At 33.8% G+C, this 24,806-nt stretch overlaps 2 protein-coding genes across 4 annotated transcripts; both read right to left on the bottom strand.

The window, feature by feature from the left end:
* Positions 1-1,207: 1,207 nt before the first annotated feature.
* LOC125052222 (phospholipase A1 member A-like) lies at positions 1,208-3,216 on the bottom strand. The gene is made up of 4 exons (XM_047652906.1): positions 3,118-3,216; positions 2,061-2,260; positions 1,707-1,869; positions 1,208-1,634 (listed from the first exon to the last, which is right to left on the bottom strand). Exons 1-4 carry the CDS (start codon positions 3,165-3,167, stop codon positions 1,556-1,558), a joined length of 492 nt encoding a protein of 163 aa, XP_047508862.1. The 5' UTR covers positions 3,168-3,216; the 3' UTR covers positions 1,208-1,555.
* Positions 3,217-9,607: 6,391 nt separating this feature from the next.
* On the bottom strand, positions 9,608-24,018 carry LOC125052219 (phospholipase A1-like). Of its 3 annotated transcripts, none has more exons than XM_047652901.1 (7): positions 23,913-24,017; positions 23,776-23,818; positions 22,846-23,116; positions 22,180-22,328; positions 21,915-22,114; positions 9,917-10,079; positions 9,608-9,718 (listed from the first exon to the last, which is right to left on the bottom strand). In XM_047652901.1, exons 1-7 carry the CDS (start codon positions 23,941-23,943, stop codon positions 9,643-9,645), a joined length of 933 nt encoding a protein of 310 aa, XP_047508857.1. In that variant the 5' UTR covers positions 23,944-24,017; the 3' UTR covers positions 9,608-9,642. The 3 variants fall into 3 exon arrangements, with proteins under 3 accessions (XP_047508857.1, XP_047508855.1, XP_047508858.1); XM_047652899.1 differs by lacking the exons at positions 21,915-22,114; positions 22,180-22,328; positions 22,846-23,116; positions 23,776-23,818; positions 23,913-24,017 and adding exons at positions 10,708-10,907; positions 11,008-11,156; positions 11,811-12,081; positions 16,891-16,933; positions 17,016-17,163; XM_047652902.1 differs by lacking the exons at positions 9,608-9,718; positions 9,917-10,079 and adding exons at positions 21,347-21,456; positions 21,637-21,799 and having other exon boundaries at positions 23,913-24,018.
* Between the last annotated feature and the right edge of the window lie 788 nt (positions 24,019-24,806).

The raw sequence follows: 24,806 nt of genomic DNA, 5'->3' as shown, positions 1-24,806 counted from the left end.
CCTCCCTGACGTACACGCAAACTCCCGCCCGCGGCACAAATGAATGTTCCAATTTGTACCCCGGGTAGGAGAGGTAAGAAGTATCAGCCGGGGAGGATATCTGAGTCTCAGTAAGGAAGAACAAGGCCGGCTTCGCAGTTTCTAAGTAAAAGTGAACCGCGTTTAGATTAGTTTTCAGCCCCCTAACATTTGTAAAGTCCACCGTAAGCGTGGAAGGGGTTGCCTTAGGTAAATGCTTCCGTTTGCCCCGAGATCGAAACCTATTAATGCATAAGTTTTTAGCGCAGTTTTTGCCCCCCCCAGAATACGAAGGGCAGCCTGTGCATCCACCATCGAATACCAATTGTTCCGATGATGGACGCCCAGAGGGGGATTCTCCACAGCGGAAACGTGTGGTACCCCCCTGGGGTAATCTCTGTTTGAACTGCATCTTCATACTTATGGGGGGTGGATTGATGGGCTCCGGGAGTCTCACTCACCGCACGAAACGCGAGTACAATAAGATGAACTTATTGCATCACTTCACGCCGGTTTTCTGTGAGACAGTGGTACTGCCCCGGCCGTGCCTGCCCATTTGGCTGAAGCCCTAAAGCAACAGCATGGCACTCCCACTAGGATATTCGAGCAATGATCAAATACAAATATACAGATACAAAGAAAACAACCAAAAATAAAAAAGGTTGTGTGGCACAACTTCCGCCCAATATTTTTTTTTAATGTTACAGGAGGCAGATGTCGCCAGGCAGAGATCGCCGCCGTTTTGTTTGAGAAAAATACCGATATTTTTTATGAAATCAGAATAAGTAACAATAAAGTATATACACAAAATTATATATTTGATTTTATCAGCTTACATATTGTGTTAGTTATCGTTGACACTTAGGCGAATCAGACATGTATATATATATTTACATAATCTCTGTGTTTTTTCGTTGCCAAATAAGATATTTCTATTTCATCATAATCACTAGTTTTCTGTTCATCTCACAAGTTCAATTGTATTACCGGATCCTAAATAACAAATATTGTTCATGAGATACCCTAAGTATCTGAGAATGTGATTCCTGAAATATAATATGAAGACATGCCGGTTACAGTGCAGCGATTCGAGTATTTTTTTTATTTTATTCCTTGAACTCTGAGAAAGGTTTTATAAATAAATAAACATATTGAAATATTTAGTTTTATTTATTGTATTTGAGTTTAGGAAAAGCGAACAGTCTTTATGGGGTAACATAGCAAAATCTACCATATGTTGGTATGTAGCTGTCGTCATCTTTTTTATTTCTGCCACATGATCACTCTATCGTATGAGTGGCCCAAGCATTAGCCAGCCAGTTTATTGAATGTTGTAACAAACGCTCCGTCTGAATATGTTTCAGGCTAGGCTAGGCTAGGCTAGTTAAGGCTAAGCTGTTAATTGAACGGCATATTAAGCTAGTTGGCTGCGACATAGCTACTAAAAAAGGTAGGCCAAGTAATAAAAAGTTTTGAATGAGACCAATATTGCTCTTGCTTCTATTTGTTTTTTTTTAAGTTTTACGTAAATTATAGCTTAAGAATATTGAATTCCATCGAGGCCTTTTCCAAAAGGACGAGCTGAGTTTGTTCTCAAATAAAAGATCCCTGTTGCGCTGCAAAAAAAATCAATGTTATAATTACTGTGCAGGGGTAAGCAATATAATAATACATATTACGCATCTAACTTTCTATCAATATTCTCTCCCATATATATAATCTCATCTTCATCGTTGATATTTTTCTTAGCTTTCCAGTCACCGCAGCTCGTAGACTTAGCAGCTGGAAAAGCTTGTATGGAGTTTATTGACTCTGCGTAGCAATAAGCCGCACGGGCGTGACTGCATAGCTCTAAAAAAACGAATTAATTAATAAATCACTATTCTAGGTAAATTGTTTCATGCTACGAGATATGTCGTAGATCATAAAATTGATGGTCACTTCACGGACGAGGCCACCCGTTTCAGGAAATTATCGATTCGATTCCAAGTCTGCAATCTTGATTTAAATTCTCAGAAAAGTTTGTATGTTAAGAGACGTACCTAAAGAGTTCTCACGACAGCCTGGTTGATGTCTCATGCCACAATTAAGCCAAACGTCAACATGCCCGACATTTTCTGATGTACCATATACGACAGGGTCACTATGGATACCTACTACAAAAATAGCATCAGTCTCTCGTAACGGATGTAGTAATGTAGGACTATCATATAGGGGCCCTGCTGGGTCTAAACCGGTGATTCTGAAAGATATCTTGTCATAAAATTATAAAGTCTAAATAATGGTTGGTTGGCTTACTTTCATTAAAAAAGCGATTTAGGAAACAGATGCCGAATAATTTTCTTTAAAACACATTATATATACTCGTGGACAGATGACATTATAGAATTAGCGGGAAAAACTGGATGAATGTTGCTCAAGACAAAGAGAAATGGAAAAATATGGAGGAGGCTTTTACCCTAAAAGGGGCCATACAAGAACTAGAACACTAAAAAATAAATCTATATATATATAATGAAAATGGTCTTCGTTTGAGGCTCAATCACGCCTAAACCACTGATGGTATCGACATGAAACTACCACCATTCGATGCGAAATTTTTCCTAGATGGTTTATGGCTATTTATTTATTAAATTCCAATTCTTCCTTCATTTTTTATTGCTGTTTTACTTTTATGAAAATTTATCCATACGGACTTCACCGCGGAAACATTCGGGGAGGCTTCCTAGAACCTCTAAACGTCAACATCTGTTAAAAACTCGATTTTCGAAATATTTCAATTTTCTTAGCGGGAAGTTAAAAAGAAGAATAATAAAAATATGAAAAAAAAAATAAAATAATGAAACATAAAGTTTATTTTAATTCGTCCAGCAAAGCGGGCGCGAAACGGCTAGTCTAACATAAATTTATACTAACACAACTAATACTAATATTAAGGAATGCAAACTAACCGATTGTATGGATTAATAAAGCTTTAATTAATTAATTAATATATACTCGTATTTAAAATCGAATTAATTGTATCCATTGTTAGGAACATACAAAATGGCAGGTGAAACTAAGCAACGAGGATTCGATGATAGTTAAAACAATAAGTACCTTCCAACGGGTTTTTGTTGTTTTGTCGTTTGCTTACCAGCGTGACCCATTAGATGAGATCCAAGTGAGTGTCCTATTAAATGAACGCGCGTCAAATCCAGTCCATGGTTTGACAATTCTAGAAGTGCATCACCCAAGGCCTCTCCAATCTACAAATATACACAAAAACGCTATCCCCGAGGAAGTAAAACCAGTTCTAAATTTCCCGACATTATTTAAATGTAGGTGTAGTTCCGATCATTTAGGTCTAAAGGCCGATTTACATTATCTTAGTGTTTAGGAGAGTGCTTTAGGATAGTACTTTAGTTGAAACATGTAAACGCTACTTGCTTTAGTAAACGCTACGCTAAAGAACTTGCCTTTCAAGTTGTACTAAAACACTCTCCTAAACACTAAGATAATGTAAATCGGCCATAAGGCTAAATTACGTTTTACGCCAGCTTTCTACACGGTAATCCAAATGATATGGCGATTAGGTAGTATTATGGACACACAAAAGGTTCTTTACGTAGTAATTATGCTAAAATATGTATGTCGAATTGTTTGAATAATATTTAAAAAATAGTCTTGATACACATCAAGGTAATAGTAGTATTTCGCTTACATCTTTAGGATTCAGTATGTCTGTTGTTTTCTTTAACAGATATTGATAAAAACAAAACATAAAAAATATTATCTATATATCTCGTCTTAAATAAATTAATGCTCGCAACATTATTTATTTATTTATTTACAGTTCGTTACTTCGTATATAAAAATGCAGGTCACATATTAATTAGGCAACGGACGGCCTTATCGCTAACAAGCGATTTCTTCCAGGCAACCCTAGTATGGAACCATAAAAAAGAATCACCTACATACAGAGGGAAAAGTACAAGAAGTACATAAATAATTAAAAAAAAGGAACATAAAATAACATGTATCTAACACTAACATAATATTGGTTTCTACGTGAAAGAAATAAAATATCAAAAAAGCTCATTAGAATTTTTTTTTTTTTTAAAGACAATTCACACCAATTGACCTAGTCCCATGCTAAGCTGGTGAAGCTTGTGTTATGGGTACTAGGCAACGGATATACATACATATTATAGATAGATAGACATATAAATACATATTTAAACACCCAAGACCTAAGAACAACACCAAATGCTCATCACATCGATGTTCGCCTCAGCCGGGGATCGAACCCGGGACCCAAGGATTCGCAGTCAGGGGTACTAACCACTAGACCAATGAGTCGTCAATTCAACTATACCTCTTTATAATATATGTGTTGATATACCAACTTGAATATTAGTATGAGTATTTCTTTACTTACTCTTTTGGCGTTATAAATGCCTGTAGTTGGATAATGAATAATGGGCCCCAAGATCTCAGTAGTCGCTTCCTTTTCCCAATTTAGAAGTACATAGTTCATATCAGTGTTCTGTTTGAGTTCCATGTATGCCTTTGTTATAGCTATAACTGTGACTGTACTAGGCGTATTATTAAATCCAAACGCAAAAAACACCGTTTCTAACGTCACATTAAACGATGAATTTAATAGGCCTAGAGGCGATTTCAGCGGCGTTGACGTATAACTGTCATTACTGAAATTGATAAAAAATTGTTAATTATAAGAAAACTAGCTGACCTGGCTAACTTCGTTCCGCCCTACAACCTTATAATATCGTTGTTACTTTAATTTAACTTATTTTAGGATTTTATTAATGTTAAGTTATTACATTAATACAACTTTTTTTGCAAATACAGAAATGTTTTATTGCTTGCCATTGCGAAAGAAGAATGGTAGTTTTACACATTAGGCATCTTCTCTCTAGCGTCAATATGGCGATACTGCATGTTAAGCACTTTCTGATATCCAACATCTTTTGATCAGGATCAAAGCATGGTTATGCATCTCCTCATTCACCTCAAGATCGGAATTTCTTGAACTGACACGAATTCGACGTAAAATGATGCGTAGTTTTGTCAACAGATGGCTTTTGAACCATATGGTTTTTGCATTCGTAAAATTAATTAATTAATTTATTGTTATTCGTTAACTTATCCGATATTTTATTGCTTATTCTGCTATTCGGGACGGAAACAAATCCAACAAATCAAAAACCATGGCAATCGGTCCAGCCGTTCTCGAGTTATAAGTGTTGTAACAAACACGACTTTCTTTTATATATATAAATGAAGGGCGTTCCTTCAACCAGTTATCTGAAAGTGCGGCAACGATATGAGTTAATACCTTTTATTTACTATAATAACACATGTTAATTATGTTCATTATAATTACAAAGACGTTTTTAATATATGTAAAATATTATTGAAATGATGAAATATGACTTATTTAACATTAAGTCTATCTTCAATATGGCCATTTTTAATATAAAAACTTCTGTCTCCCAGTATTTAGGCGTATTAATAGAACTAAAAATCAGGAACGACTTTACGAGAGCTCTTAATGTTACTTATGTAATTGAGTTGCCTGTCTATAATTATACTTATATATGTCACCGTAAAATTGTAAACACCGTTAGATTGTAATCTATCTCGCGAGATTATAAACTGTCGAAAGATTGTGAACCTCAACGAACTGCTTACAATTTAACGTATTATTATTCGGTAGTTATATGAAATTGTTGGAAAGTAAAATTAATCTGTAATTGACCAAAGAAGTTTGAATGATAACTAAGTTAGTGTAGTACAATCTACCGAATAATAATACGTTAAATTGTAAGCAGTAAGCTGAGGTTCACAATCTTTCGACAGTTTATAATCTCGCGAGATAGATTACAATCTAACGGTGTTTACAATTTAACGTTAACATATATATTTAAATTATCCTTTTACTGTTAAGAACATCGATACTGAGGAGCCAAAGACAAAATAGGTAAAACTACTGATGTCATTTCATCATAGCCAGATTTTTTACAATAAGGCCTTTATTGGTGAACAAAAAAAAAAAAGACAAATAATGATAAAAAAATAATCACCTGTCGAAAACCCATAAGTCCGCGGACTTAACATGGTATAAGCCTGAAAAAAAAAACTTATTATGTATTACTAAATTTCCGTATTTTACTTATTTTTCATATATTTGGCAATTTTCTAAAACTGTTTTCGTACTTTTTACACAAATGCCTAAAAGCGATGGCAATAAATTAAAATTATAGAAATAAAACCTATAATTATTTTATTAGTAAAAAAAAAAAAATTAAGGGAAATAATATCTTTCTTTCTCTTTATTTAATAAATATTCTAAATGTCACTTAATTGTTTTTTCATAAATATTCATTTGCATATATGTAGTGTATATGCAATTAAAATGTAAAGATTTAATAAAAAATACAATTCATTTTAACAACCAAGCATCAACAATATTTAAAGTTTTTTTACTATTTAATTTTTTTCTCTTAAATTTCTAATTAGTAAAAGGTTTACTCACTGAGAAATATTACAAAAAGTTGAATAAACATTGTAATACAACGGCTGACAAAGGTCTGACAAAAAATGTGAAAACTCATATATATATACTGCGGTTTATGTAGTTTTTTAAATATAAAGTTACTTTACGCTTACCAATGAATGTTACCTGGCTTCACTTCACTGACATATTCATCGAACTACCGAAAATGCAATTTTTTTTTAATGAAAATAATATTTGTGAGTGCGAGTTTTTACTCTTTCCTTATTAAAAGAAACGTTTAGTGATCGCATTCTCATATTGTGTTAAAAATCTTTCAAGTTTTTCACATTAATTAGTTGGTTACAAATTATATTTTTAATGTGATTTCAGACGCAACTCATTTTCAAGTTCGTTCAAATAATCCTGTTCAATATGAACCGTTGCGCGTAGGTATAAGAAGTGATTTAATTTGGTCTTCTTAATTGAATGTTTAAATAGGGATTATAGAAATATGTCATATGGGACCTTCACAGAGGATAAACATTTCATATGGTTTTTTTTAAACTAACAACTCGACTGCCATTGTGTCCAGTGACTTTTTATAATTTTTCCGAAAAACAAGAAACATTGTATGAATTCCAATACACTAGTATTGGAATTCATATTCACGAATGGTGTGTTAAGCGTCTCGCAAAATACGCCCCGGCTACATCGGTAATATTATTATTTACAATATTCATGGGCGAGCCGGGGCGCAATTCCTCGCGAGACCCGCTCTTTCAGTTTTGTTTGCCGCCTTATTATATTTAATAATTTTTTCGCAGAACCGTTCCAGAATCCAGGCACGGTCTGTGCTTTGTTAACGTGTCCTGTAGGCCGTTACGGTCATCTGCATTTGATGCTTGAGGTCGTGCCTGGATGAGCGAATATAGGGCAATGTAGAAGCACATGTTCTACTGTTGGTTCTTCATTACTGGAGGCACATGTTGGGCTTGTAATTTTAAACTTTTCATATTGTTACGAAGACGGGTTGTCTGAAATGGTTCAAAAAAAATTGCTATGTCGTTTTCAAGATAGGTTTTATCATATATTATAAAAATTTAAATTACTTAAAGTAACCCTTGTTTTCAGGAGGCTGAAACATTTTATCAGGCTGGTCCAGAGCAAGTGTAGTTAAGTGGTACAGTTTTTTAGAAAACCCGTTCTGAGGCGTTATTAGGACTGGTTATACCTATATGGAGGAATATTCTAGACTCTAGAGTGAACCTTCTAGGTGTGATATAATGACGGAATGACACGCGAAAGAGAGGGAAGATTGGAACTTTCTCGAAGCCAGACTGAACATTCAAGAACGCCTTACGACTAGGACGGAGCCAAAGAGTTAAAGAGTACGTACGTTTTAGAATTGGGCAATAAGGGTAGGACACCAGCTACTCGTTACTTCTCCTGCCTAGAAAGTTCTCGAGCATCGTTCAAGATTATGTACAGGGATATATAAGCGTGCCGAAACGCGACCATTTAATGCAGTTTCGCGTACAATTCGAAGAGATTAACAAGCGATAAAGTGCGTATAGTGAAGACAAGTGATAAAGTACTGTGTGAAGTGCGCGTAATTGAAGTATGTAATAAGTGACAGTATTTTGTCTATGGTAATTATTGTAATACTGCGTGTTTTTGGAACAATTAAAATCCTCGCTTATTTAATGTATTTTAAACTAAACCCTTGAAGAGATCTACGGCGTAACAATATTGTAACATTAATACAAATTTATTATTTTTTTGACGTAAAGAAATCCAAGGTTTCAAAAATAAAGATTTAAGTAATTTGAATAAATGAACACTCGTAATATAGATAATCTCTCAATATAGTTTGTAATACGTATAATTTTTTTTTTTTTTAATTAGTCTCATACATGTTATCCATTATATTCTAATACTATTTAATTCTCAAAACAATTGTGCAAACAAGTCATCAATTGCCAAATTTATTTCATTCCAAGGTCGAAGTCAAACTAACATATTTTATAGAGGAAATAGACCAGTGCAGATAGCCTTTAAAAAAATAAAAAGTGATAAAAATTATAGTCGAATGAAACCTATTGGAAAGGGTGGATAATATTATAAAAAATAAAGGAAAAATAATTTACGGGTGATCTGAGGTCGGGAAGGGGAAGGGAGGGGAGTTTTAAGGGTAAAAAACGGTTTATCTCGATTTCCGGCTAAACTAAAAGTCCTATCGAAGAAAGTTAAATGGCAAAGTTGTAGGTAATAAAAAGATCTAAAACTTTTGTATTCACATATTTTTCACATAACCTCAAAATTTATGTGAAAAATTCAAAACATCAAGTTATTGGTTTTTTATTTTTATCTTTTACAAAAATTTATTTTTTTAAACGAAATTTGGTGAAAACTTACCTTATTATATCCCAAATATACTGTAATTTATTTGATTAAAAATATTTATTTTTTCACCTTATTTTGAATTAATATCGAAAAAACACCCTAATTTACAATCGAAAATTCTGACGTCAAAATTTCAGCTTTTTTCAAAAAATTGGTGTGCTTTCAGTTCGTCGAAATCTCTACTTTCCTATGATAAAAATATATATATAAAACCATAGTAAATCTTCTCAGAAAATGCAAAAAATCGTATGCAGTAATGCCCAGACCCGTCATCCCCTTCCCTACTTCTCTATGAATCTTCTTTAAATTATAATTAGATGCCTATTTATTACTATTTTAAGATAACTTATGAGTGACCTAAAAAAAATTTTTAGCCTTTAGATGGGCTAAAATTTTCGTATTTCATAGAGAAATTTTCGTATTTCATTTTGATCATATTCCCCTGCTTTTCTAATGGGTTTCATCCTACTGTAATATTTTTGGTTTCAAAAATTATCGACCCTGGTCTAAAAGGAAAGTGAACACGTAAGATATGTTTGCAAATGCTATGAGGGATTTCATAGTGAAACGGTTTAAACTACAATGTTCATATTTTTAAATGGGATTATATTGCGACAGGTATTACAAATAAAAACTGCCATTTCACCCGAACAAGTCAACAGGGTTGAAGTAAGAAATAAAAAATATTGTTAATGGGATTTTATTGATGGAAATACGGACTAAGCTTCAATCCCATCAAGTCCTTTGCCAAACGGAGACATCGTGTTTGTTCTCATGTAGAAGTATCCTCTTGATCTAAAGGAAAACATTATAGTAAATATAAGATGTTCTTTGCATTGGTGTTTTGTATGTATGTTCGTTTATTTGTTTAATATTTTGGTATTAAACAATATTAGCTGACAAGTAAGCGTAGACACACTCAGGTATAACGTAAAATCGTCCTAAGAGTATTGTAAAATGTTAATAATATAAAAAGACACAATTGCAACTCACTTCCTGTCTATATTCTCGCCCAAGTATATAATCGGATGTGTGTCGTTGGATCCTTTTTTGGTTTTCCAATTGTCGCAACTATCGGCCTGAACAGATGGAAATGCTTTCGGGGAGTTGATAGCCTCAGAGTAATAAAGCGGGGCCCGGCCGTGACTGCAACCGTCTATAAGGAGTGAACATTCTTGAAGATCGGAGGGTCTTACACATTATAATTCTTTGTTGTCAAATGAATAAACACATTTTTATTTTATTGATTTATAAGTTTTACGAATAAAAATTACAATAAAGCAAACCTTTCATTTAAGCATAATACTTAAACTAAAATAGAATCGGCACTTGAAATAGAACGACATGCAAAAGCTGCTCTTGCCTATATAATAGATATATAAAAAATAGACTCAGATTTGCACCACAAAAGCGACCACCTATCTAATGAAATGAAAAACACCTAGTTTTACTCTAGATCCTAAATTGAGATTTACCAACATATCTCCACTATATGCAGCAACAAATATTTATAAATAATTAGCGAAGGCAGGAAAGATTGGGGTCTACATCGAGACGTAATTCATATTATTTATACAGCAGTCATCGCGCCCATAATCCTATATACGGCAGCAGTTGTACCTGCAGCCACTAAGCTGAAGCTTTGTAGAGCTTACCGAATCGTGTCACTGAACGCCAGCTTGACAAAAAAAAAGTTTACGCACCTTTAAACTTTTGCTTACTTTACTGTAAATAAAATACAAAAAGTTGTTAACAGAAATAAGCTGTGAAGATAAACCATATACCTAAAAACTTATGAGGACATCCAGGTTGAAGTTTCAGGTCACAGTTGGGCCATATATCAATATGCCCGACATTGTTTGATGTACCATAAAGTTGGGGGTTTGTATGTATGGCTACTACAAACACGGCATCGTCTTTATTTAATCCTTTTAGTAAAGTAGGCTTATTGTACAGAGGTCCAGCGGGATCTAATCCTGTAATTCTTATTTCCTTTTTTATTATTTATTAATTCTGTTAAAGCAGGTAGTGAAATGTTGAAAAAAATTTGATATATTTATTAAGAAAAAAACTAATTGTCATACCTTCCCACGATTTTCTTTTTCTTCTGTAGTTTTTTACCAGTGGCGCTTAATAGATGAGATCCAAGAGAATGCCCTATCAAATGCACTTTATCTAAATCAAGTCCATGTTTCGATAATTCCAAAAGGACGACTCCTAATTGTTCTCCAATCTTGAAAAAAGTTATTAAATATAAGATATTCCTTAAACTGACAATTCTTCTAATGGATGATGCGTACAACCCTGTCCTATACTTCAGGGTTAAAAAGCGCAGAAGACTGATCACCTACTACTTACGTATAAAACTTCACTAATGACTGTTAAGCGGGCCATAGACCGACCGCATGTTGCAGTCAAGACAGACTGCAACATGTGGTTTGCTCAGGAACTGCTCGAGCGGTCCGTGTATTGCGAATATGAATTTAGTATGGAAACTGCAGATCGCCGTGCGGCGACCGCATGTTGCAGTCAAGCCTGACTATGGCCCGCTTTAGTCTTATATAAAAAACTGGGCGAATTATTGATTTATTGATATTGTCTTACGTCTATGCAACCTTTTCATAGTACACGAGTACGAATGTAATATTGAAATAAGATACAATCGTTAAATAATTTCGTTAACGAATAAAACGACTTTAGAATTATGAATAGTATAGTATCTACATAAATTGGTTTATTCGAATATTAAAAATTATTATTATAAAGATTTCTATGGCTTGCTCCTGGACGGCTAATAACGCGGAAATATAAGGCTCCAAGTTTCTTTAGATTTTTTTCGATGGTTTGTTTTATCTAATACCAACCATATAATTATATATTTACTTACTTTCTTAGCATTTTTGATGCCCGTTGTTGGATACTGAATTATGGGCCCTGCGACTTTACTAGTAGCTTCTTTTTCCCAATTCAGAAGTACATAATTCACATCAGTGTTATCTTTGAGTTCCATATATGCACGTGTAATAGCTATAGTTGGGAGACTACTAGGCGAACTATTAAATCCAAATGCATAAAATACAGAATCAAACGTCACATTAAAAGATGTATTCAGTAGGCCCAGAGGCGACGTAAGCGGTATTGATATGTAATTGTCTTTGCTGAAATAATAGAAAATCTTGATTTTGTGGAGAAAGAACGTGCGCAGTGATTGCAGATGTAGATTGTTGGTATCACTACAATGTATTTATAAAATAATTTAAATTGCCTAGACATACTAAAGATTAACGAGTTTTCAATTAACTGTATGATTAAAGTATTTTATTTATTAAATAATTCCAACAGCATCTATTTGGTTACGAAGGAATTAATTCCAATCATTATTATTTTTCAATTCAGTATGGGGTTGGTGAAAGATACAGTTGACGGCGAACTAGGCTTATTAAAAAGTCGATGGACTAAATGGAAAACATTAACAAACACATGGATTAAGTAACTCTAGAGGTCATGTAGGTAAGAAGAATTATATTATGTAATTGCCTTTACTATAAACATCATTAACGGTAGTCAACATATTTGACAAACTGATTAAATATTAGATTGAAACGATATTTTAACAGCCCTTAAACATTATACGTCCGTTTCCGGCTGTCATACTGTAAGCATCGTAATTGTGTAGCTCCGTAATATTGAGTGCTAAAAAATAATTTCGTACACTGTTCTTGAGACTGCGACGTCACAAAACACAAATCGAAGTGTCGTCCGTGTAGTGGAACTACCGATTTCACACAATATCACGTAAGTTCTTGAATTTCAACAAAAGTATCTCCAAAAAGTGATAATTAGAGGTTAGAAATTCACCAATCATATTGAGCATAGACAAAAGATCAATGACATTGACACTTGTCACAGCAACAGCTAACTAGTGTTGCCAGAGCAAGTAAATAAAAACTACCACTAATTACGTTCCATAACACGCAGATTTAGTTTACAAGAATGGAAGATCAGTTTCAACTATTGTTTGATAAAATGAAGAATGAAATCTTGAACCAAACAATAGAATTGAAAGATTCGATAACAAATAATATAATGGAGAGATTAGACGAAAAACTTCAACCTATTATAACAGAAAATAGAAACTTAAAAATAAAAGTAGAAAATCTCGAAAAGGAAGTAGAAAGTTTAAAAAGAGGAAAGAAGCAAAACAATTTGATAATGTTTGGAGTAAATGAAGGCGAAAGGTCTACACAAGAATTAATACAAAATACAATACATATTTTCAAAACTGACCTTGACATACAATTACAAGAACATGAGATAAACAAAATATATCGTCTAGGAAAGGGAAAGTCTTCTGGAAAACCAAGACCAATTCTGATTTCCTTTACGAGCGAATGGAAGAAGAATGAAGTTATGGGAAAGAAGAAAAACTTCAAAAATGTATATGTTACAGAAGACTACACAAAGGAAGTAATAGAGAAAAGGAAAACGTTGCAGGCGCAGCTAAAAGAGGAGAGAGAAAAGGGAAATATCGCGTACCTGAAATTTGACAAACTAGTAGTAAAAGAAAAAAATACTAACATAAATAAGGAAAAGCGCAAAAGAGAAACGTCATCATCCCCACAAAACAATGCTCAACCAAGGAAACAACAAACTCTAATGCCGCCGATTAACAATAGACCAAATGCTTTCGACGTAATGAGGATTAGAGCTAATTCTCTTTCGTCTTTTCCCGCTAAGACAACAACTAACAAAGAATAACAATTAACTGTCGGTAAACGGAAAAATAAACAGCTCAACATGAACCAACATAAAATAACAAAACAAAATACTTCCCCAAGCCGACTGGTCATCGTGGGGAAAAATGACCACGACCCTCTAAAGGAAAAAAATAACACTAACATGAAAAATAACACTAACATGAAAAACAAAGTAAATGACATCCACATAGCAACTATTAACTGTCGATCTCTTAGAACACCTGAAAAACTCCAAGAACTAGAGCTGGCAATAGAAGAGTTAAAGTGGGATATTATAGGTATTAGCGAAATGCGCAGATTTGGAGAAGGTATAGAAAACCATGGCAAATACGTACTACATTATAAAGGGGAGACGCCCGGGCTGTATGGAGTTGGATTCATGGTGAAAGCAAATCTAGTCAACAACATAGAAGAACTTAGTGGATTCTCGGAACGTATTGCAATCCTTAATATAAAACTGCCCGTGAACGGAGATAAAGAAGAGAGATGGTCTATTATACAGGCATATTCACCAACTGAATCTGATAAAAAAGAGGACGTAAAAACAATTGAGGAATTCTATGAAAATCTCCAAAACGCTATTGATAACGCACACAAAAACGTCATCGTGATGGGAGACTTTAATGGACAAATTGGGATTCAAAATAGTGGGGAAGAAAATACCATAGGAAACTATGGGTATGGAAATAGAAGCAAAAACGGAACAAGACTAGTAAACTTTGCACTGGAAAACAGATTAAGTATTCTAAACAGTTTTTATAAAAGGAAACCATCAAAAAAATGGACATGGATCTCACCCAATGGACAATATAGGAATGAAATCGATTTTATTATGTCTAATAATAGAAAAGCCTTCAAGAACATTTCGATCATAAACAATTTAAACTTCCACACAGACCATAGGATGGTTCGAGTTGCGATGTCAGGAATGTTCAAGAAAACAAGACGATTTCAAAATAAACAATTAGCGGTACAATACTCAGGTGACCCTAAACTATTACTTAATAATCTTCAAACATCTCTAGATGCCGCGGAATTAGAGAAGAAAGAATATCCATCGATACAAGAAAAATACAACCTATTACTAAATCAACTAAAAACAGTAACCAGAAAAACAAACAAAAGTATCAAGAAAGAAGTCTCACTTACAATCAAACAATTATTACAAGAACGAAAAGAACTTTTACGACAAAAGGAAATTAAAGGAAACCGCCAAAGAGTAACAGAAGTAAGCAAAAAGATCAGTGAACAACTTAGGAAAGAAAGAAAAACTAAAAGATCTAATACAATGAAAAGTTACATAGAAAAGACAGGAGGAATAAAAAAGGCATTGAAGGAGTTAAACTACAAAAAGGACTGGATACCAAGTATGAGAAAGAAAGATGGCAATAATACAGGTAAAAGACTCGAAATATTAAAAATCGCTACAGAATTCTACCGAAACTTATACCGAAGTCAAAAAGAGAAAGACACTATAAAAGAAAACGACGAAATAACTAATGAAGAATATATACCGGAAATAATGAAGGAAGAAACCATAAAAGCAATAAATACACAAAAACTCGATAAAGCCCCTGGATCTGATCTTGTTACAAACGAACTTCTAAAAGCAACGTTACCAGTAATCGCTCCAAGACTTACAGATATATTTAATGAAATTATCAAAACGGAAAACATTCCAGAGGATTGGACAAAATCTACAATTATACTACTACATAAAAAAGGTGACAAAGGAGATATAGCAAATTACAGACCAATCAGTTTAATGTCCAATATTTACAAAGTGTTTTCAAAAATAATATTATCTAGAATCACAAACACACTTGAAGAAAATCAACCCAAAGAACAAGCTGGATTCCGTAGACATTTTTCAACAATAGACCACATACACGCCCTTAGACAAATACTCCAGAAATTTAAAGAATATAACAAAATTTACTACATAGGGTTCGTGGATTTCAACAAAGCATTCGACACACTTGAACATAGATTTATCTGGGACGCATTAAAAGATCAAGGCGTACATGCAAAATACATACGGATACTGAAAAACGTATACACAAAAAGCACCGCACAAGTAAAACTAGAATCTATAGGCGAAGAATTTCCGGTTGAGAGAGGTGTACGCCAGGGAGACCCAATTTCACCAAAAATATTTGCAGCAGTTCTGGAAATGATATTCAGAAATCTGGATTGGACGAATAAAGGACTAAATATAAATGGCGAAAATCTGAGTCACCTACGCTTTGCAGACGACCTAATCTTATTTTCGGAAAACCCGAAAACCCTAAAGGAAATGTTGCAACAGTTAGCGGAAGAAAGTAAGAAGGCAGGCCTGTCAATGAACTTAACGAAAACAAAAGTAATGTCTAACTCCTCACAAACAGAGTCCATAACAGTAAATGATGAAGAAATAGAGTATGTAAAGGAGTATGTGTATTTGGGACAGTTAATATCTACTGAGGAATGTATGCAAAAAGAAATAGAAAGAAGAATAACTAATACTTGGAAGAGATATTGGTCACTCAGTGAAGTCATGAAGAACCAGGATATGTCTATGAGGAACAAGAGGAGAATATACAATATGTGTATCTTACCATGCTTACTATATGGGTGCCAAACATGGGCATTGACAGAGGAACAAGCAAGGAAAATAAAAGTTTGTCAGAATGGAATGGAGAGAAGCACAATAGGAATTAAAAGAAAAGACCGAGTTAAACTAAAATGTATCAAAAACAAAACAAAATTTAAGAATGCATACACAACATACAGGTGCTTAAAGTGGAGGTGGGCTGGACATATGATAAGAGAGAAGAAGGAGAAATGGACGAGAATAATAACAGAATGGCAACCACGAGATAGTAAAAGAAACAGAGGCAGACAGACTAGAAGATGGGAGGACGACATCAAAAAAGTGGCGGGCCCAATATGGACGCGCATAGCGAAAAATAGAACAGAGTGGAAATCTTTAGAGGAGGCCTATGTCGAAAGACAAGCTGAAATGTAGAAACGACCGTTTACCGATACCGGATTTATGAAAAGAAAAGAAACTGTTAAAAGTTATAAACGTATTTGTAAGAAAAATTACTGTAAAAATAAGTTCAGCAATAAAGGCTATTTTATTTTATTTTATTTATTTTAAACATTATACCGTTAAATAACTTCCCACAAAACTATAAATTAACAAACTAGCAATATTTAAAAAAATACCTTTTGTAAACCCACAAACTTGCTGAGTGTGCATAGTTGAAGTCTGAAAAAAACAAATTTTTATTTTATATGGTAATTATATAAGTATTTTTAATATATTTAAATAAAAATCTAAGAAGACTTACAGATAAATATCACAAACAGGCGATAAATCATATTGGCAGAAGTATCAAAGATGGGGCAGAAAATGTCGCTTTGAACCAAAATTAGTTTTCTTATCAAAAATTATTAACGACAGCAACGTGTAATATACGTCATACATACACATAATAATTAAAATTGGATGACTGTACAGATATAAAACTTAAGAAAGAATAATGATTTGTGTTTCTTAGGAGCGGAGCGTATGCACGTCAATAAAATCAAATGGCTTTGTTAGGTAAATTAATCCTAAAATGGGATACCAAGTTCATTATATAATGTTAAAATATAAAAGATAGAAACTTTTTATGTACAAAAAATACATAAATACATTGTTTTCTTTCAATTGAGTGCTTAAAAATATGTATTATAAAATATAAGTATACTTTAATTTTATAACATTGCGCAAGCGGTGAAGGCTGTTAGTAGTAGTAGTAGTAAAATTAATTACAAAAGTAATTAAACAAAAACTAAAGTAATTAGAATATATTTTAATTGTGCAAAAATATCGGTTGTCTGTAAAGTCGGTTTACTGACGATAGTTGAACGTGACAACGTCACGAATCGCTCAGTCAAGTAGGAGAGAGACAGATGTCGAACGCTGAAGAGCGCGGAGTCCGATTGTGCCTCTCTGTCGCTTCGCGCTCTCGCTTGCACTTCAAGCCTTAAATGGAACGCCTCAGAGCGAGATAACGCCTCAGAGCGAGGTAACGCATGAGTCATGTTTTTTCGTGCGTGCAGCAGGCTCCATCGATTTATAAGACGTTGTCACGTCAAAATGTTGAGTCGAGCATATTAGAAGACAGTATTACTACTGCAAAACGCAAAAGTTTTACGCAACGCAGATTTTGATCGCGTTCAGACCACAGCTTGAGAAACGGGCGAGGAGGCGTTGGGGCCTCCTCAGCTACCGACTTGTGCAGATACTGTCCGGACACGGCTGTTTTGTGTTATCCTGGGCACACAGACGCTTCTACGTTTTTGAAGTGAAACTTCTTTAGGCGCATGAGGGTTTGTTTTTACGAAAACGTCACGAAGATGTGAAGATGCGATTCAGATAGAGTGAGAAGGGCGAATTACCTTATAGAAATTATATTTTTAAAATAAAATTTCGTAAAGAGAATTTATGAAATACTAGTATTTTAAATTTTATGCAAAATAATTTATTGAAATTTCAAATGACGAATTGTTAATTAAAATGCCATGTGTTTTTATTATCAAAGAAAGAAATTAAAAAAATTAAATTAATTATTTGTATTAATTTTCGACACTTTTAATATTTTAATGAAAATTAAATTCCTAACATATTTTCCGTTTTCCCTCCCTCTAAGTCTCGGAAATCTAAAGTTTTAGATTTGTATAAATAAGAACAAGATTTAAAAATTAGTTTGCCTAAGAAGTTTCACCTCTGACATGTGTACTTTGTACGGCTTGTATAACCAGCGGCACGTAAGTCTAGCGCTGGCCGATACGTGGAGGGGATTGCTGCGCATGTGTACTGTCGCGCGGGGGACAAAATGCGACTGGAGAGCCAATCGACGCTCTTCATTCCGCTAGCCCCCCTCAGGTACCTTATTTTTTACTTCTGCGCAATAACGGTCAGCGCTAGAGTTTCGTGCCGCTAGTTATAGTCTCCTAGTGCTGGGCACAGTCTCGCTATTTTTTGACGGCACGCAAAACATGAAAAATAATGTAGCGATCACGAAAAAAGCTGAATTCGAGAAAACCAAAAAAGACAGAAGGTGAAACTTATAATTTTTCGAAAAGAAAGTTCCTATTGTTTTAAGGATTTTTGTAAAATAAGTAAGGAGAGAATATTTAATTTATAATATTATTTTTGTTAAAGGAAAAGATCTAGTATCTTTTTTAGTTAGTTTTTGTTGATTTTGCATGATTTTTTTAAATATTTTTCGAAACTTATTAACTTGTTAGATACAAGTATTAATAAGAGTATACCCAATCACTATAACATCAGTTCTATGCGGTACGAGAAGTATTTTCCCGTAAAATCAGCAATTTTGAAAAATGTTCATTACTTCTGAAATATTAAATAGAAACCCGGGCGACTGTACCTAAAAAGACACAAGGATGTTAACTATCGATTAGTAAATTTTGATTTACTTATCGATAGTTAACATCCTTCCATCCTAAATTTTGATTAGAAAATTGTGTAAATGCGATGAGTTTTCATGTCTTTAAGGATCGTGGAGGTCAAAATCGGGATACGGGAAAATAGAGGTCGTAACGCATAGCTGGTATCATTGATACGGGTAGCACATGACTCGTACAAACCTGGCAGTATAACTTGTTCTACGAGTAGCGCCATCGCATTGAATGTGTTAAACTTAAAAAAACTCGCTGAATTGAGAGACATGTTGGCAAAAAAGAGAATGACATATATGAATATACCCAATTGAACATTGCCTGAAGACATATTTTTCTATTTTGATGGCGTCATCCTAACACGTTCACTGCGGCAAGTAAAATAATAATTTTTCATCAGGTGCGGCGGCGGGCCAAAATGCGCCCCCAATGATATTTCCGCCGGTGCGCGGCAGGTCTTTCTAGACCCAACAGCACTAGGATAGATTAAATTGCTATAACTTTGTGGAAACATAATGTATACATTTTTTTTTATATTGTTAGAATGACCTTGAACCCAACTTCCTTAGGTTTGATTCGCCCCGGGATCTGGCAAACAGGAAATGAGAAATAAAGCAGGAAAAGCGCCAGGCCGATATCGACCTGAACCGCACTAGAATATATTTTTAGTAGTGATGGGACAGAGAAATATCGAAAATAAAACAGAATTATCGAAAAGGAACTGAAAAATGTATTTATTTACTTATGTATGCCTGTCTTGGAAACAGAAATACTTTTTATTTATCTTAGTGGAAAATATTTCTTCACTGCTGTCACTATCACTGTCAATAACTGCAAAGCGAATTACTCTATTTTCCAAAATTTGTATTTTTTCTTGCATTGCTTGCCATCGTTGATAATATCGAACGCTATGTTAGATCAGTTAGATAGCACAACACTAATTGGCCGGGCGCGCGCTCTGTGCGGTATCGGGTCGCCAGCTGCCTGTTGGGAGGGCGGGCTGAAATAGGCCCACTGCCGCACTCAGCGGATGCAAAGCAGCGTCAGTGCGTGGTAGGTCGATAAAAGCCTGCCGTTATGTTTTGATGGGGAAAACCTACAATTTTGACTGCAAGATGAAATATATATTTGTCCCTGTCGAATTTTTACAAACACCTGAGATAATCGTTACGCACCAGCGAGAGGGACATAGATTTCTTCGTCCGCACCAGCGGAAATACCGCGGCAGGCTGATATCGGCCTGTTACGTAGTGAACGTGCTAACTTAATAAATAGTGCTATTAGAATATTTTGAAGTTGCTTATTATTTACATATTATAAATAACAAAAATACCAATGAATAAATAAAATATATAAATACAAAAAGCAGTAAAGAATGATATAGCATTCTTATTTCTCTTCTTTCTTCTTATTCAGGAGGAAGCTATTTTTGTGGTTTTTACCTATAATACAGATTCCTAAAGAAGCTTTCGGTACATACCTAATCAATTCATTTTTCTTTAATTAAAATATTGAATTTTATATGTTTTAAAATATTATTTATACATTTGGATACAAAAAAGTTGAACTAAAGGTAAATTTTTTAAAATAGCTTATTCTGTCATAGTTCGAATGCGAAACAGTCAAATTTTGGTTCAGTCGCGTGGTCATGGTACCAATTTTCTTAAAAATCAAATAAACGAAATCTGATTACCACTACGGTTACGTTATCCACGTGCTGATTTTTTCGACGACATGGTATGAGTAAGCGATGCATCTCAGTTGTAGGTTGTGAATAGGCTCGCAATAAGAGCTCATATCACGTAGGCGCCCTGGGAAACAGACTGGTTCTGGCGACTGGGTATCGCAAACCATGTTGGCCTTCGCCGTCACACAGATCCCCTAGGCGTAAAGAAACCCGGTTCTTGAAGAACACTCGGGTTGCTTAAAGAAACCCGGTTCTTGAAGAACACTCGGGTTGCTTAAAGAAACCCGGTTCTTGAAGAACACTCGGGTTGCTTAAAGAAACCCGGTTCTTGAAGAACACTCGGGTTGCTTAAAGAAACCCGGTTCTTGAAGAACACTCGGGTTGCTTACCACCCCCCGCAAGACTTTAAGTAGATAGTACTGTAGTGTAAGTGTAGTAACGGCAATGTTTCTAATTTATTGTACCGCACCATTCCTAAGACAAATAATGGTAATCGCCGCGGAACAAAATAAAAACTAAAAAAAGTTTATTAAATAAATTTTATTAAAAGAAATACGGACTAAGCTTCAATCCCTTCAAGTCCTTTGCCAAACGGAGACAACTTGTTTGTTCTCATGTAAAAGTATCCTCTTGATCTAAAAGAAAACATTACAGTAAGTAGATATAAGATGTCCTTTGGATTTGTGTTGTGTGCATATGTTCGTTTATTTGTTTAATATTTTGTGTAGCTGACAAGTAGGAAAAACTCAGGTATGACGTAAAATCGTCCTAAGAGTAAAATGTTAATAATATAAAAACAAACAATTGCAACTCACTTCCTGTCTATATTCTCTCCCATGTATATAATCGGATGTGTGTTATTGGATCCTTTTTTGGTTTTCCAATCGCTACAACTATCGGCCTGAACAGATGGAAATGCTTTCGGGGAGTTGATGGCTTCACAGTAAAAATTCGGGGCACGGTTGTGACTGCAAAGGTCTAAAAAGCGGAGCTTTCTAAATATTCCTCCAATATTTTTTTAACAATTCAAGATGTTACCCATAATAATTTACATAATAACAAACCCCTTAAGCATAATACTTTAATACGATACCTAAAAACTTATTCGGACATCCAGGTTGAAGTTTCAGGTCACAGTTAGGCCATATATCAATATGCCCGACATTGTTTGAAGTACCATACAGTTGGGGGTTTGTATGTATGGCTACTACAAACACGGCATCGTTCTTATTTAATCCTTTTAGTAAAGTAGGCTTATTGTACAGAGGTCCAGCGGGATCTAATCCTGTAATTCTGTAAGGGAGTAAAATGTTGAACAAGATTGGATAAATTAATTTAAAAAAAATTAACTGTCATACCTTCCAACGATTTTCTTTTTCTTTTTTAGTTGTTTACCAGTGGCGCCTATTAGATGAGCTCCAAGAGAATGCCCTATCAAATGCACTTTATCTAAATCAAGTCCATGTTTCGATAATTCTAAAAGGGCGTCTCCTAATTGTTCTCCAATCTTGAAAGAAGGTATTAAATTAATTAATTCCTTCCAATAAACTGACAATTCTTCTAGTCGGCTAATTGACTTAGTAACAGATGATGCGTACAACCCTGTCGGATAACCCACGATACTTCAGGGTTAAAAAGCACAGAAGGTTGATCACCTATTTCCTCACGTATAGAACTTCACTGGTGATTATTAGTCTAATATAAAAACTGGGTGAATTATTGATTTATTGATATTGTCTTACGTAGTCAATAGTCATACACTCTTTTCATAAAACACCAGTACGAATGTAACCTTGAAACAAATTACATTTGTTAAATAATTTCTAAAACGAATATAATGACATTATAATTATTAATAATATATTAATTGGTTTATTCGCTTAAATCTTAAAAATTATCATTATGAAGATGTCTATTTCTTGTTCCTGCCTGGACGGCTTATAACGCGGAAATATAGACTCCAAGTCTTATTAGAGCTGTTTGTTTTATCAAAAGCCAACCAATAAATTTATATATTTACTTACTATCTTAACATTTTTGATGGCTATTGTTGGATACTGAATTATGGGCCCTGCGTCTTTACTACTCGCTTCCTTTTCCCAATTAAGAAGTACATAATTCACATCAATGTTCTCTTTGAGTTCCATATATGCATGTGTAAAAGATTTAGTTGTGTCTCCATCAGGTGAACCATTAAATCCAAATGCGTAAAATACAGAATCAAACGACACATTAAACGATGTATTCAGTAGGCCTAGCGGCGATGTAAGGGGTATTGACATGTAAGTGTCTTTGCTGAAATTGATAGAAAATATAGATTTTGTGGAGAAAGACGGTGCGGTGCGGCTTTTTTTTTAATCTAAAGTCTAAAAAAATCTGACCGGCCAGCCTGAAGGCCACAGTGGCTAAAGTCGAAAAGCTGTATATATCTTTAGCGGTCGGAATAATTTCAATAGTACGAGTCAGGGTATGACATCATCGCAGTGATTGTAGCCGTGGATTGTAGGTATCGCTACAATTTCTTTACAAAATAATACGAGTTTTGAATTAACTGTATTTAAGTTCGTTTAATTACATAATTCTAAAAACATTTATTTCGTTAGAAAGGAATTAATTCCAATCATTATTCTTGTTGAATTAAGTATGGGGTTGGTAAAAGATACAGTTAGTACGGTGAACTAGGCTCAAAAAACCTCGATGAACTGAATGGAAAACATTAACAAACACATGGATTAAGTAACTCTAGAGGTTATGTAAGTAAGATGAATGATATTATGTAATTGTCTTTACTATAAACATCATTAACGATAGTCACCATATTTGACAAACTGATTAATTATTAGATTGAAACGATATTTTAACAGCCCTTTAACATTATTTATCGAATTAATATTATATAAATTACTTTCCACAAGAACTATAAATTAATAAACTAGCAATATTTAAAAAACTACCTTTTGTAAACCCACAAACTTGCTGACTGTGCATAATTGAAGTCTGAAAAAAACAATTTTTATTTTATAAGTTAAATATATAAACAATATACTTAAAAATTATTAACATATTTAAATCTATATCTAAGAAGACTTACAGATAAATATCACAAACAGGCGATAAATCATGTTGGCAGAAGTATCAAAATTGGGAGAGAATAGAAAATGTCGCTTTTGAACGAACAATAGTTTTCTTATCAAAAATAATTAAGAACAGCAACGTGTAATATATGTCATACGTACACATAATAATAACAATTGGATGGCTTTACAGATATATAACTTAAGAAAGAATAAAAATTTGTGTTTCTTATGAGCCGAGTGTACGCACGTCAAGCAAATCAAATGGCTTTCTTGGGTAAATTAATCCTAAAATGAGATATCAAGTTCATTCTATAATGTTAAAATATATAAAAAAAATTTTTATCTATAAACAATACATAAATATATAGTTTTCTTTCAATCGAGTGCTTAAAAAAATATTATAAATAAATATAATTTTATGATATTTCGCAAGCGGTGATGTAGGCTGTTAGTAGTAGTAGTAGTAAAATTAATTACAAGAGTAATTAAACAAAACTTACAGTAATTAGAATGTATTTTAATTATTTGTTGCAAAAAATATATTAGAAGGCAGGATTACGACTGTAAAACGCAAAACTTTTTGCATTTAAACAAAACAAATTTAAGAAAACTAAATATTTAAAAACTAACTAAATATAAATGGAAACGACTACTTTTATATTTTTATTTTTTTAATGCCTCAGATACTGCTTTATATAATTAAATCTTCGTATCATCAATCAAGTTAAGGCATGAATATTTGTAATTAAAATAAATAAAAAATTTCAGCTTTCAACAATAATTGCAATAAAAAAGGTTGGTTAGGAATAAATTAAAAGACAAAAACTATAAGAAAATGTTTTATTCAAAACATTTCTTACTATATAACGTTTGAGGTAAAGCATGCAACCTCTGGATAAGGCGTGTCT

The sequence above is a fragment of the Pieris napi genome, chromosome 9 (assembly GCF_905475465.1).
Source record: "Pieris napi chromosome 9, ilPieNapi1.2, whole genome shotgun sequence".
Taxonomy (NCBI): Eukaryota; Metazoa; Arthropoda; class Insecta; order Lepidoptera; family Pieridae; genus Pieris; species Pieris napi.
This window is presented reverse-complemented; position numbering and strand designations above follow the sequence as displayed.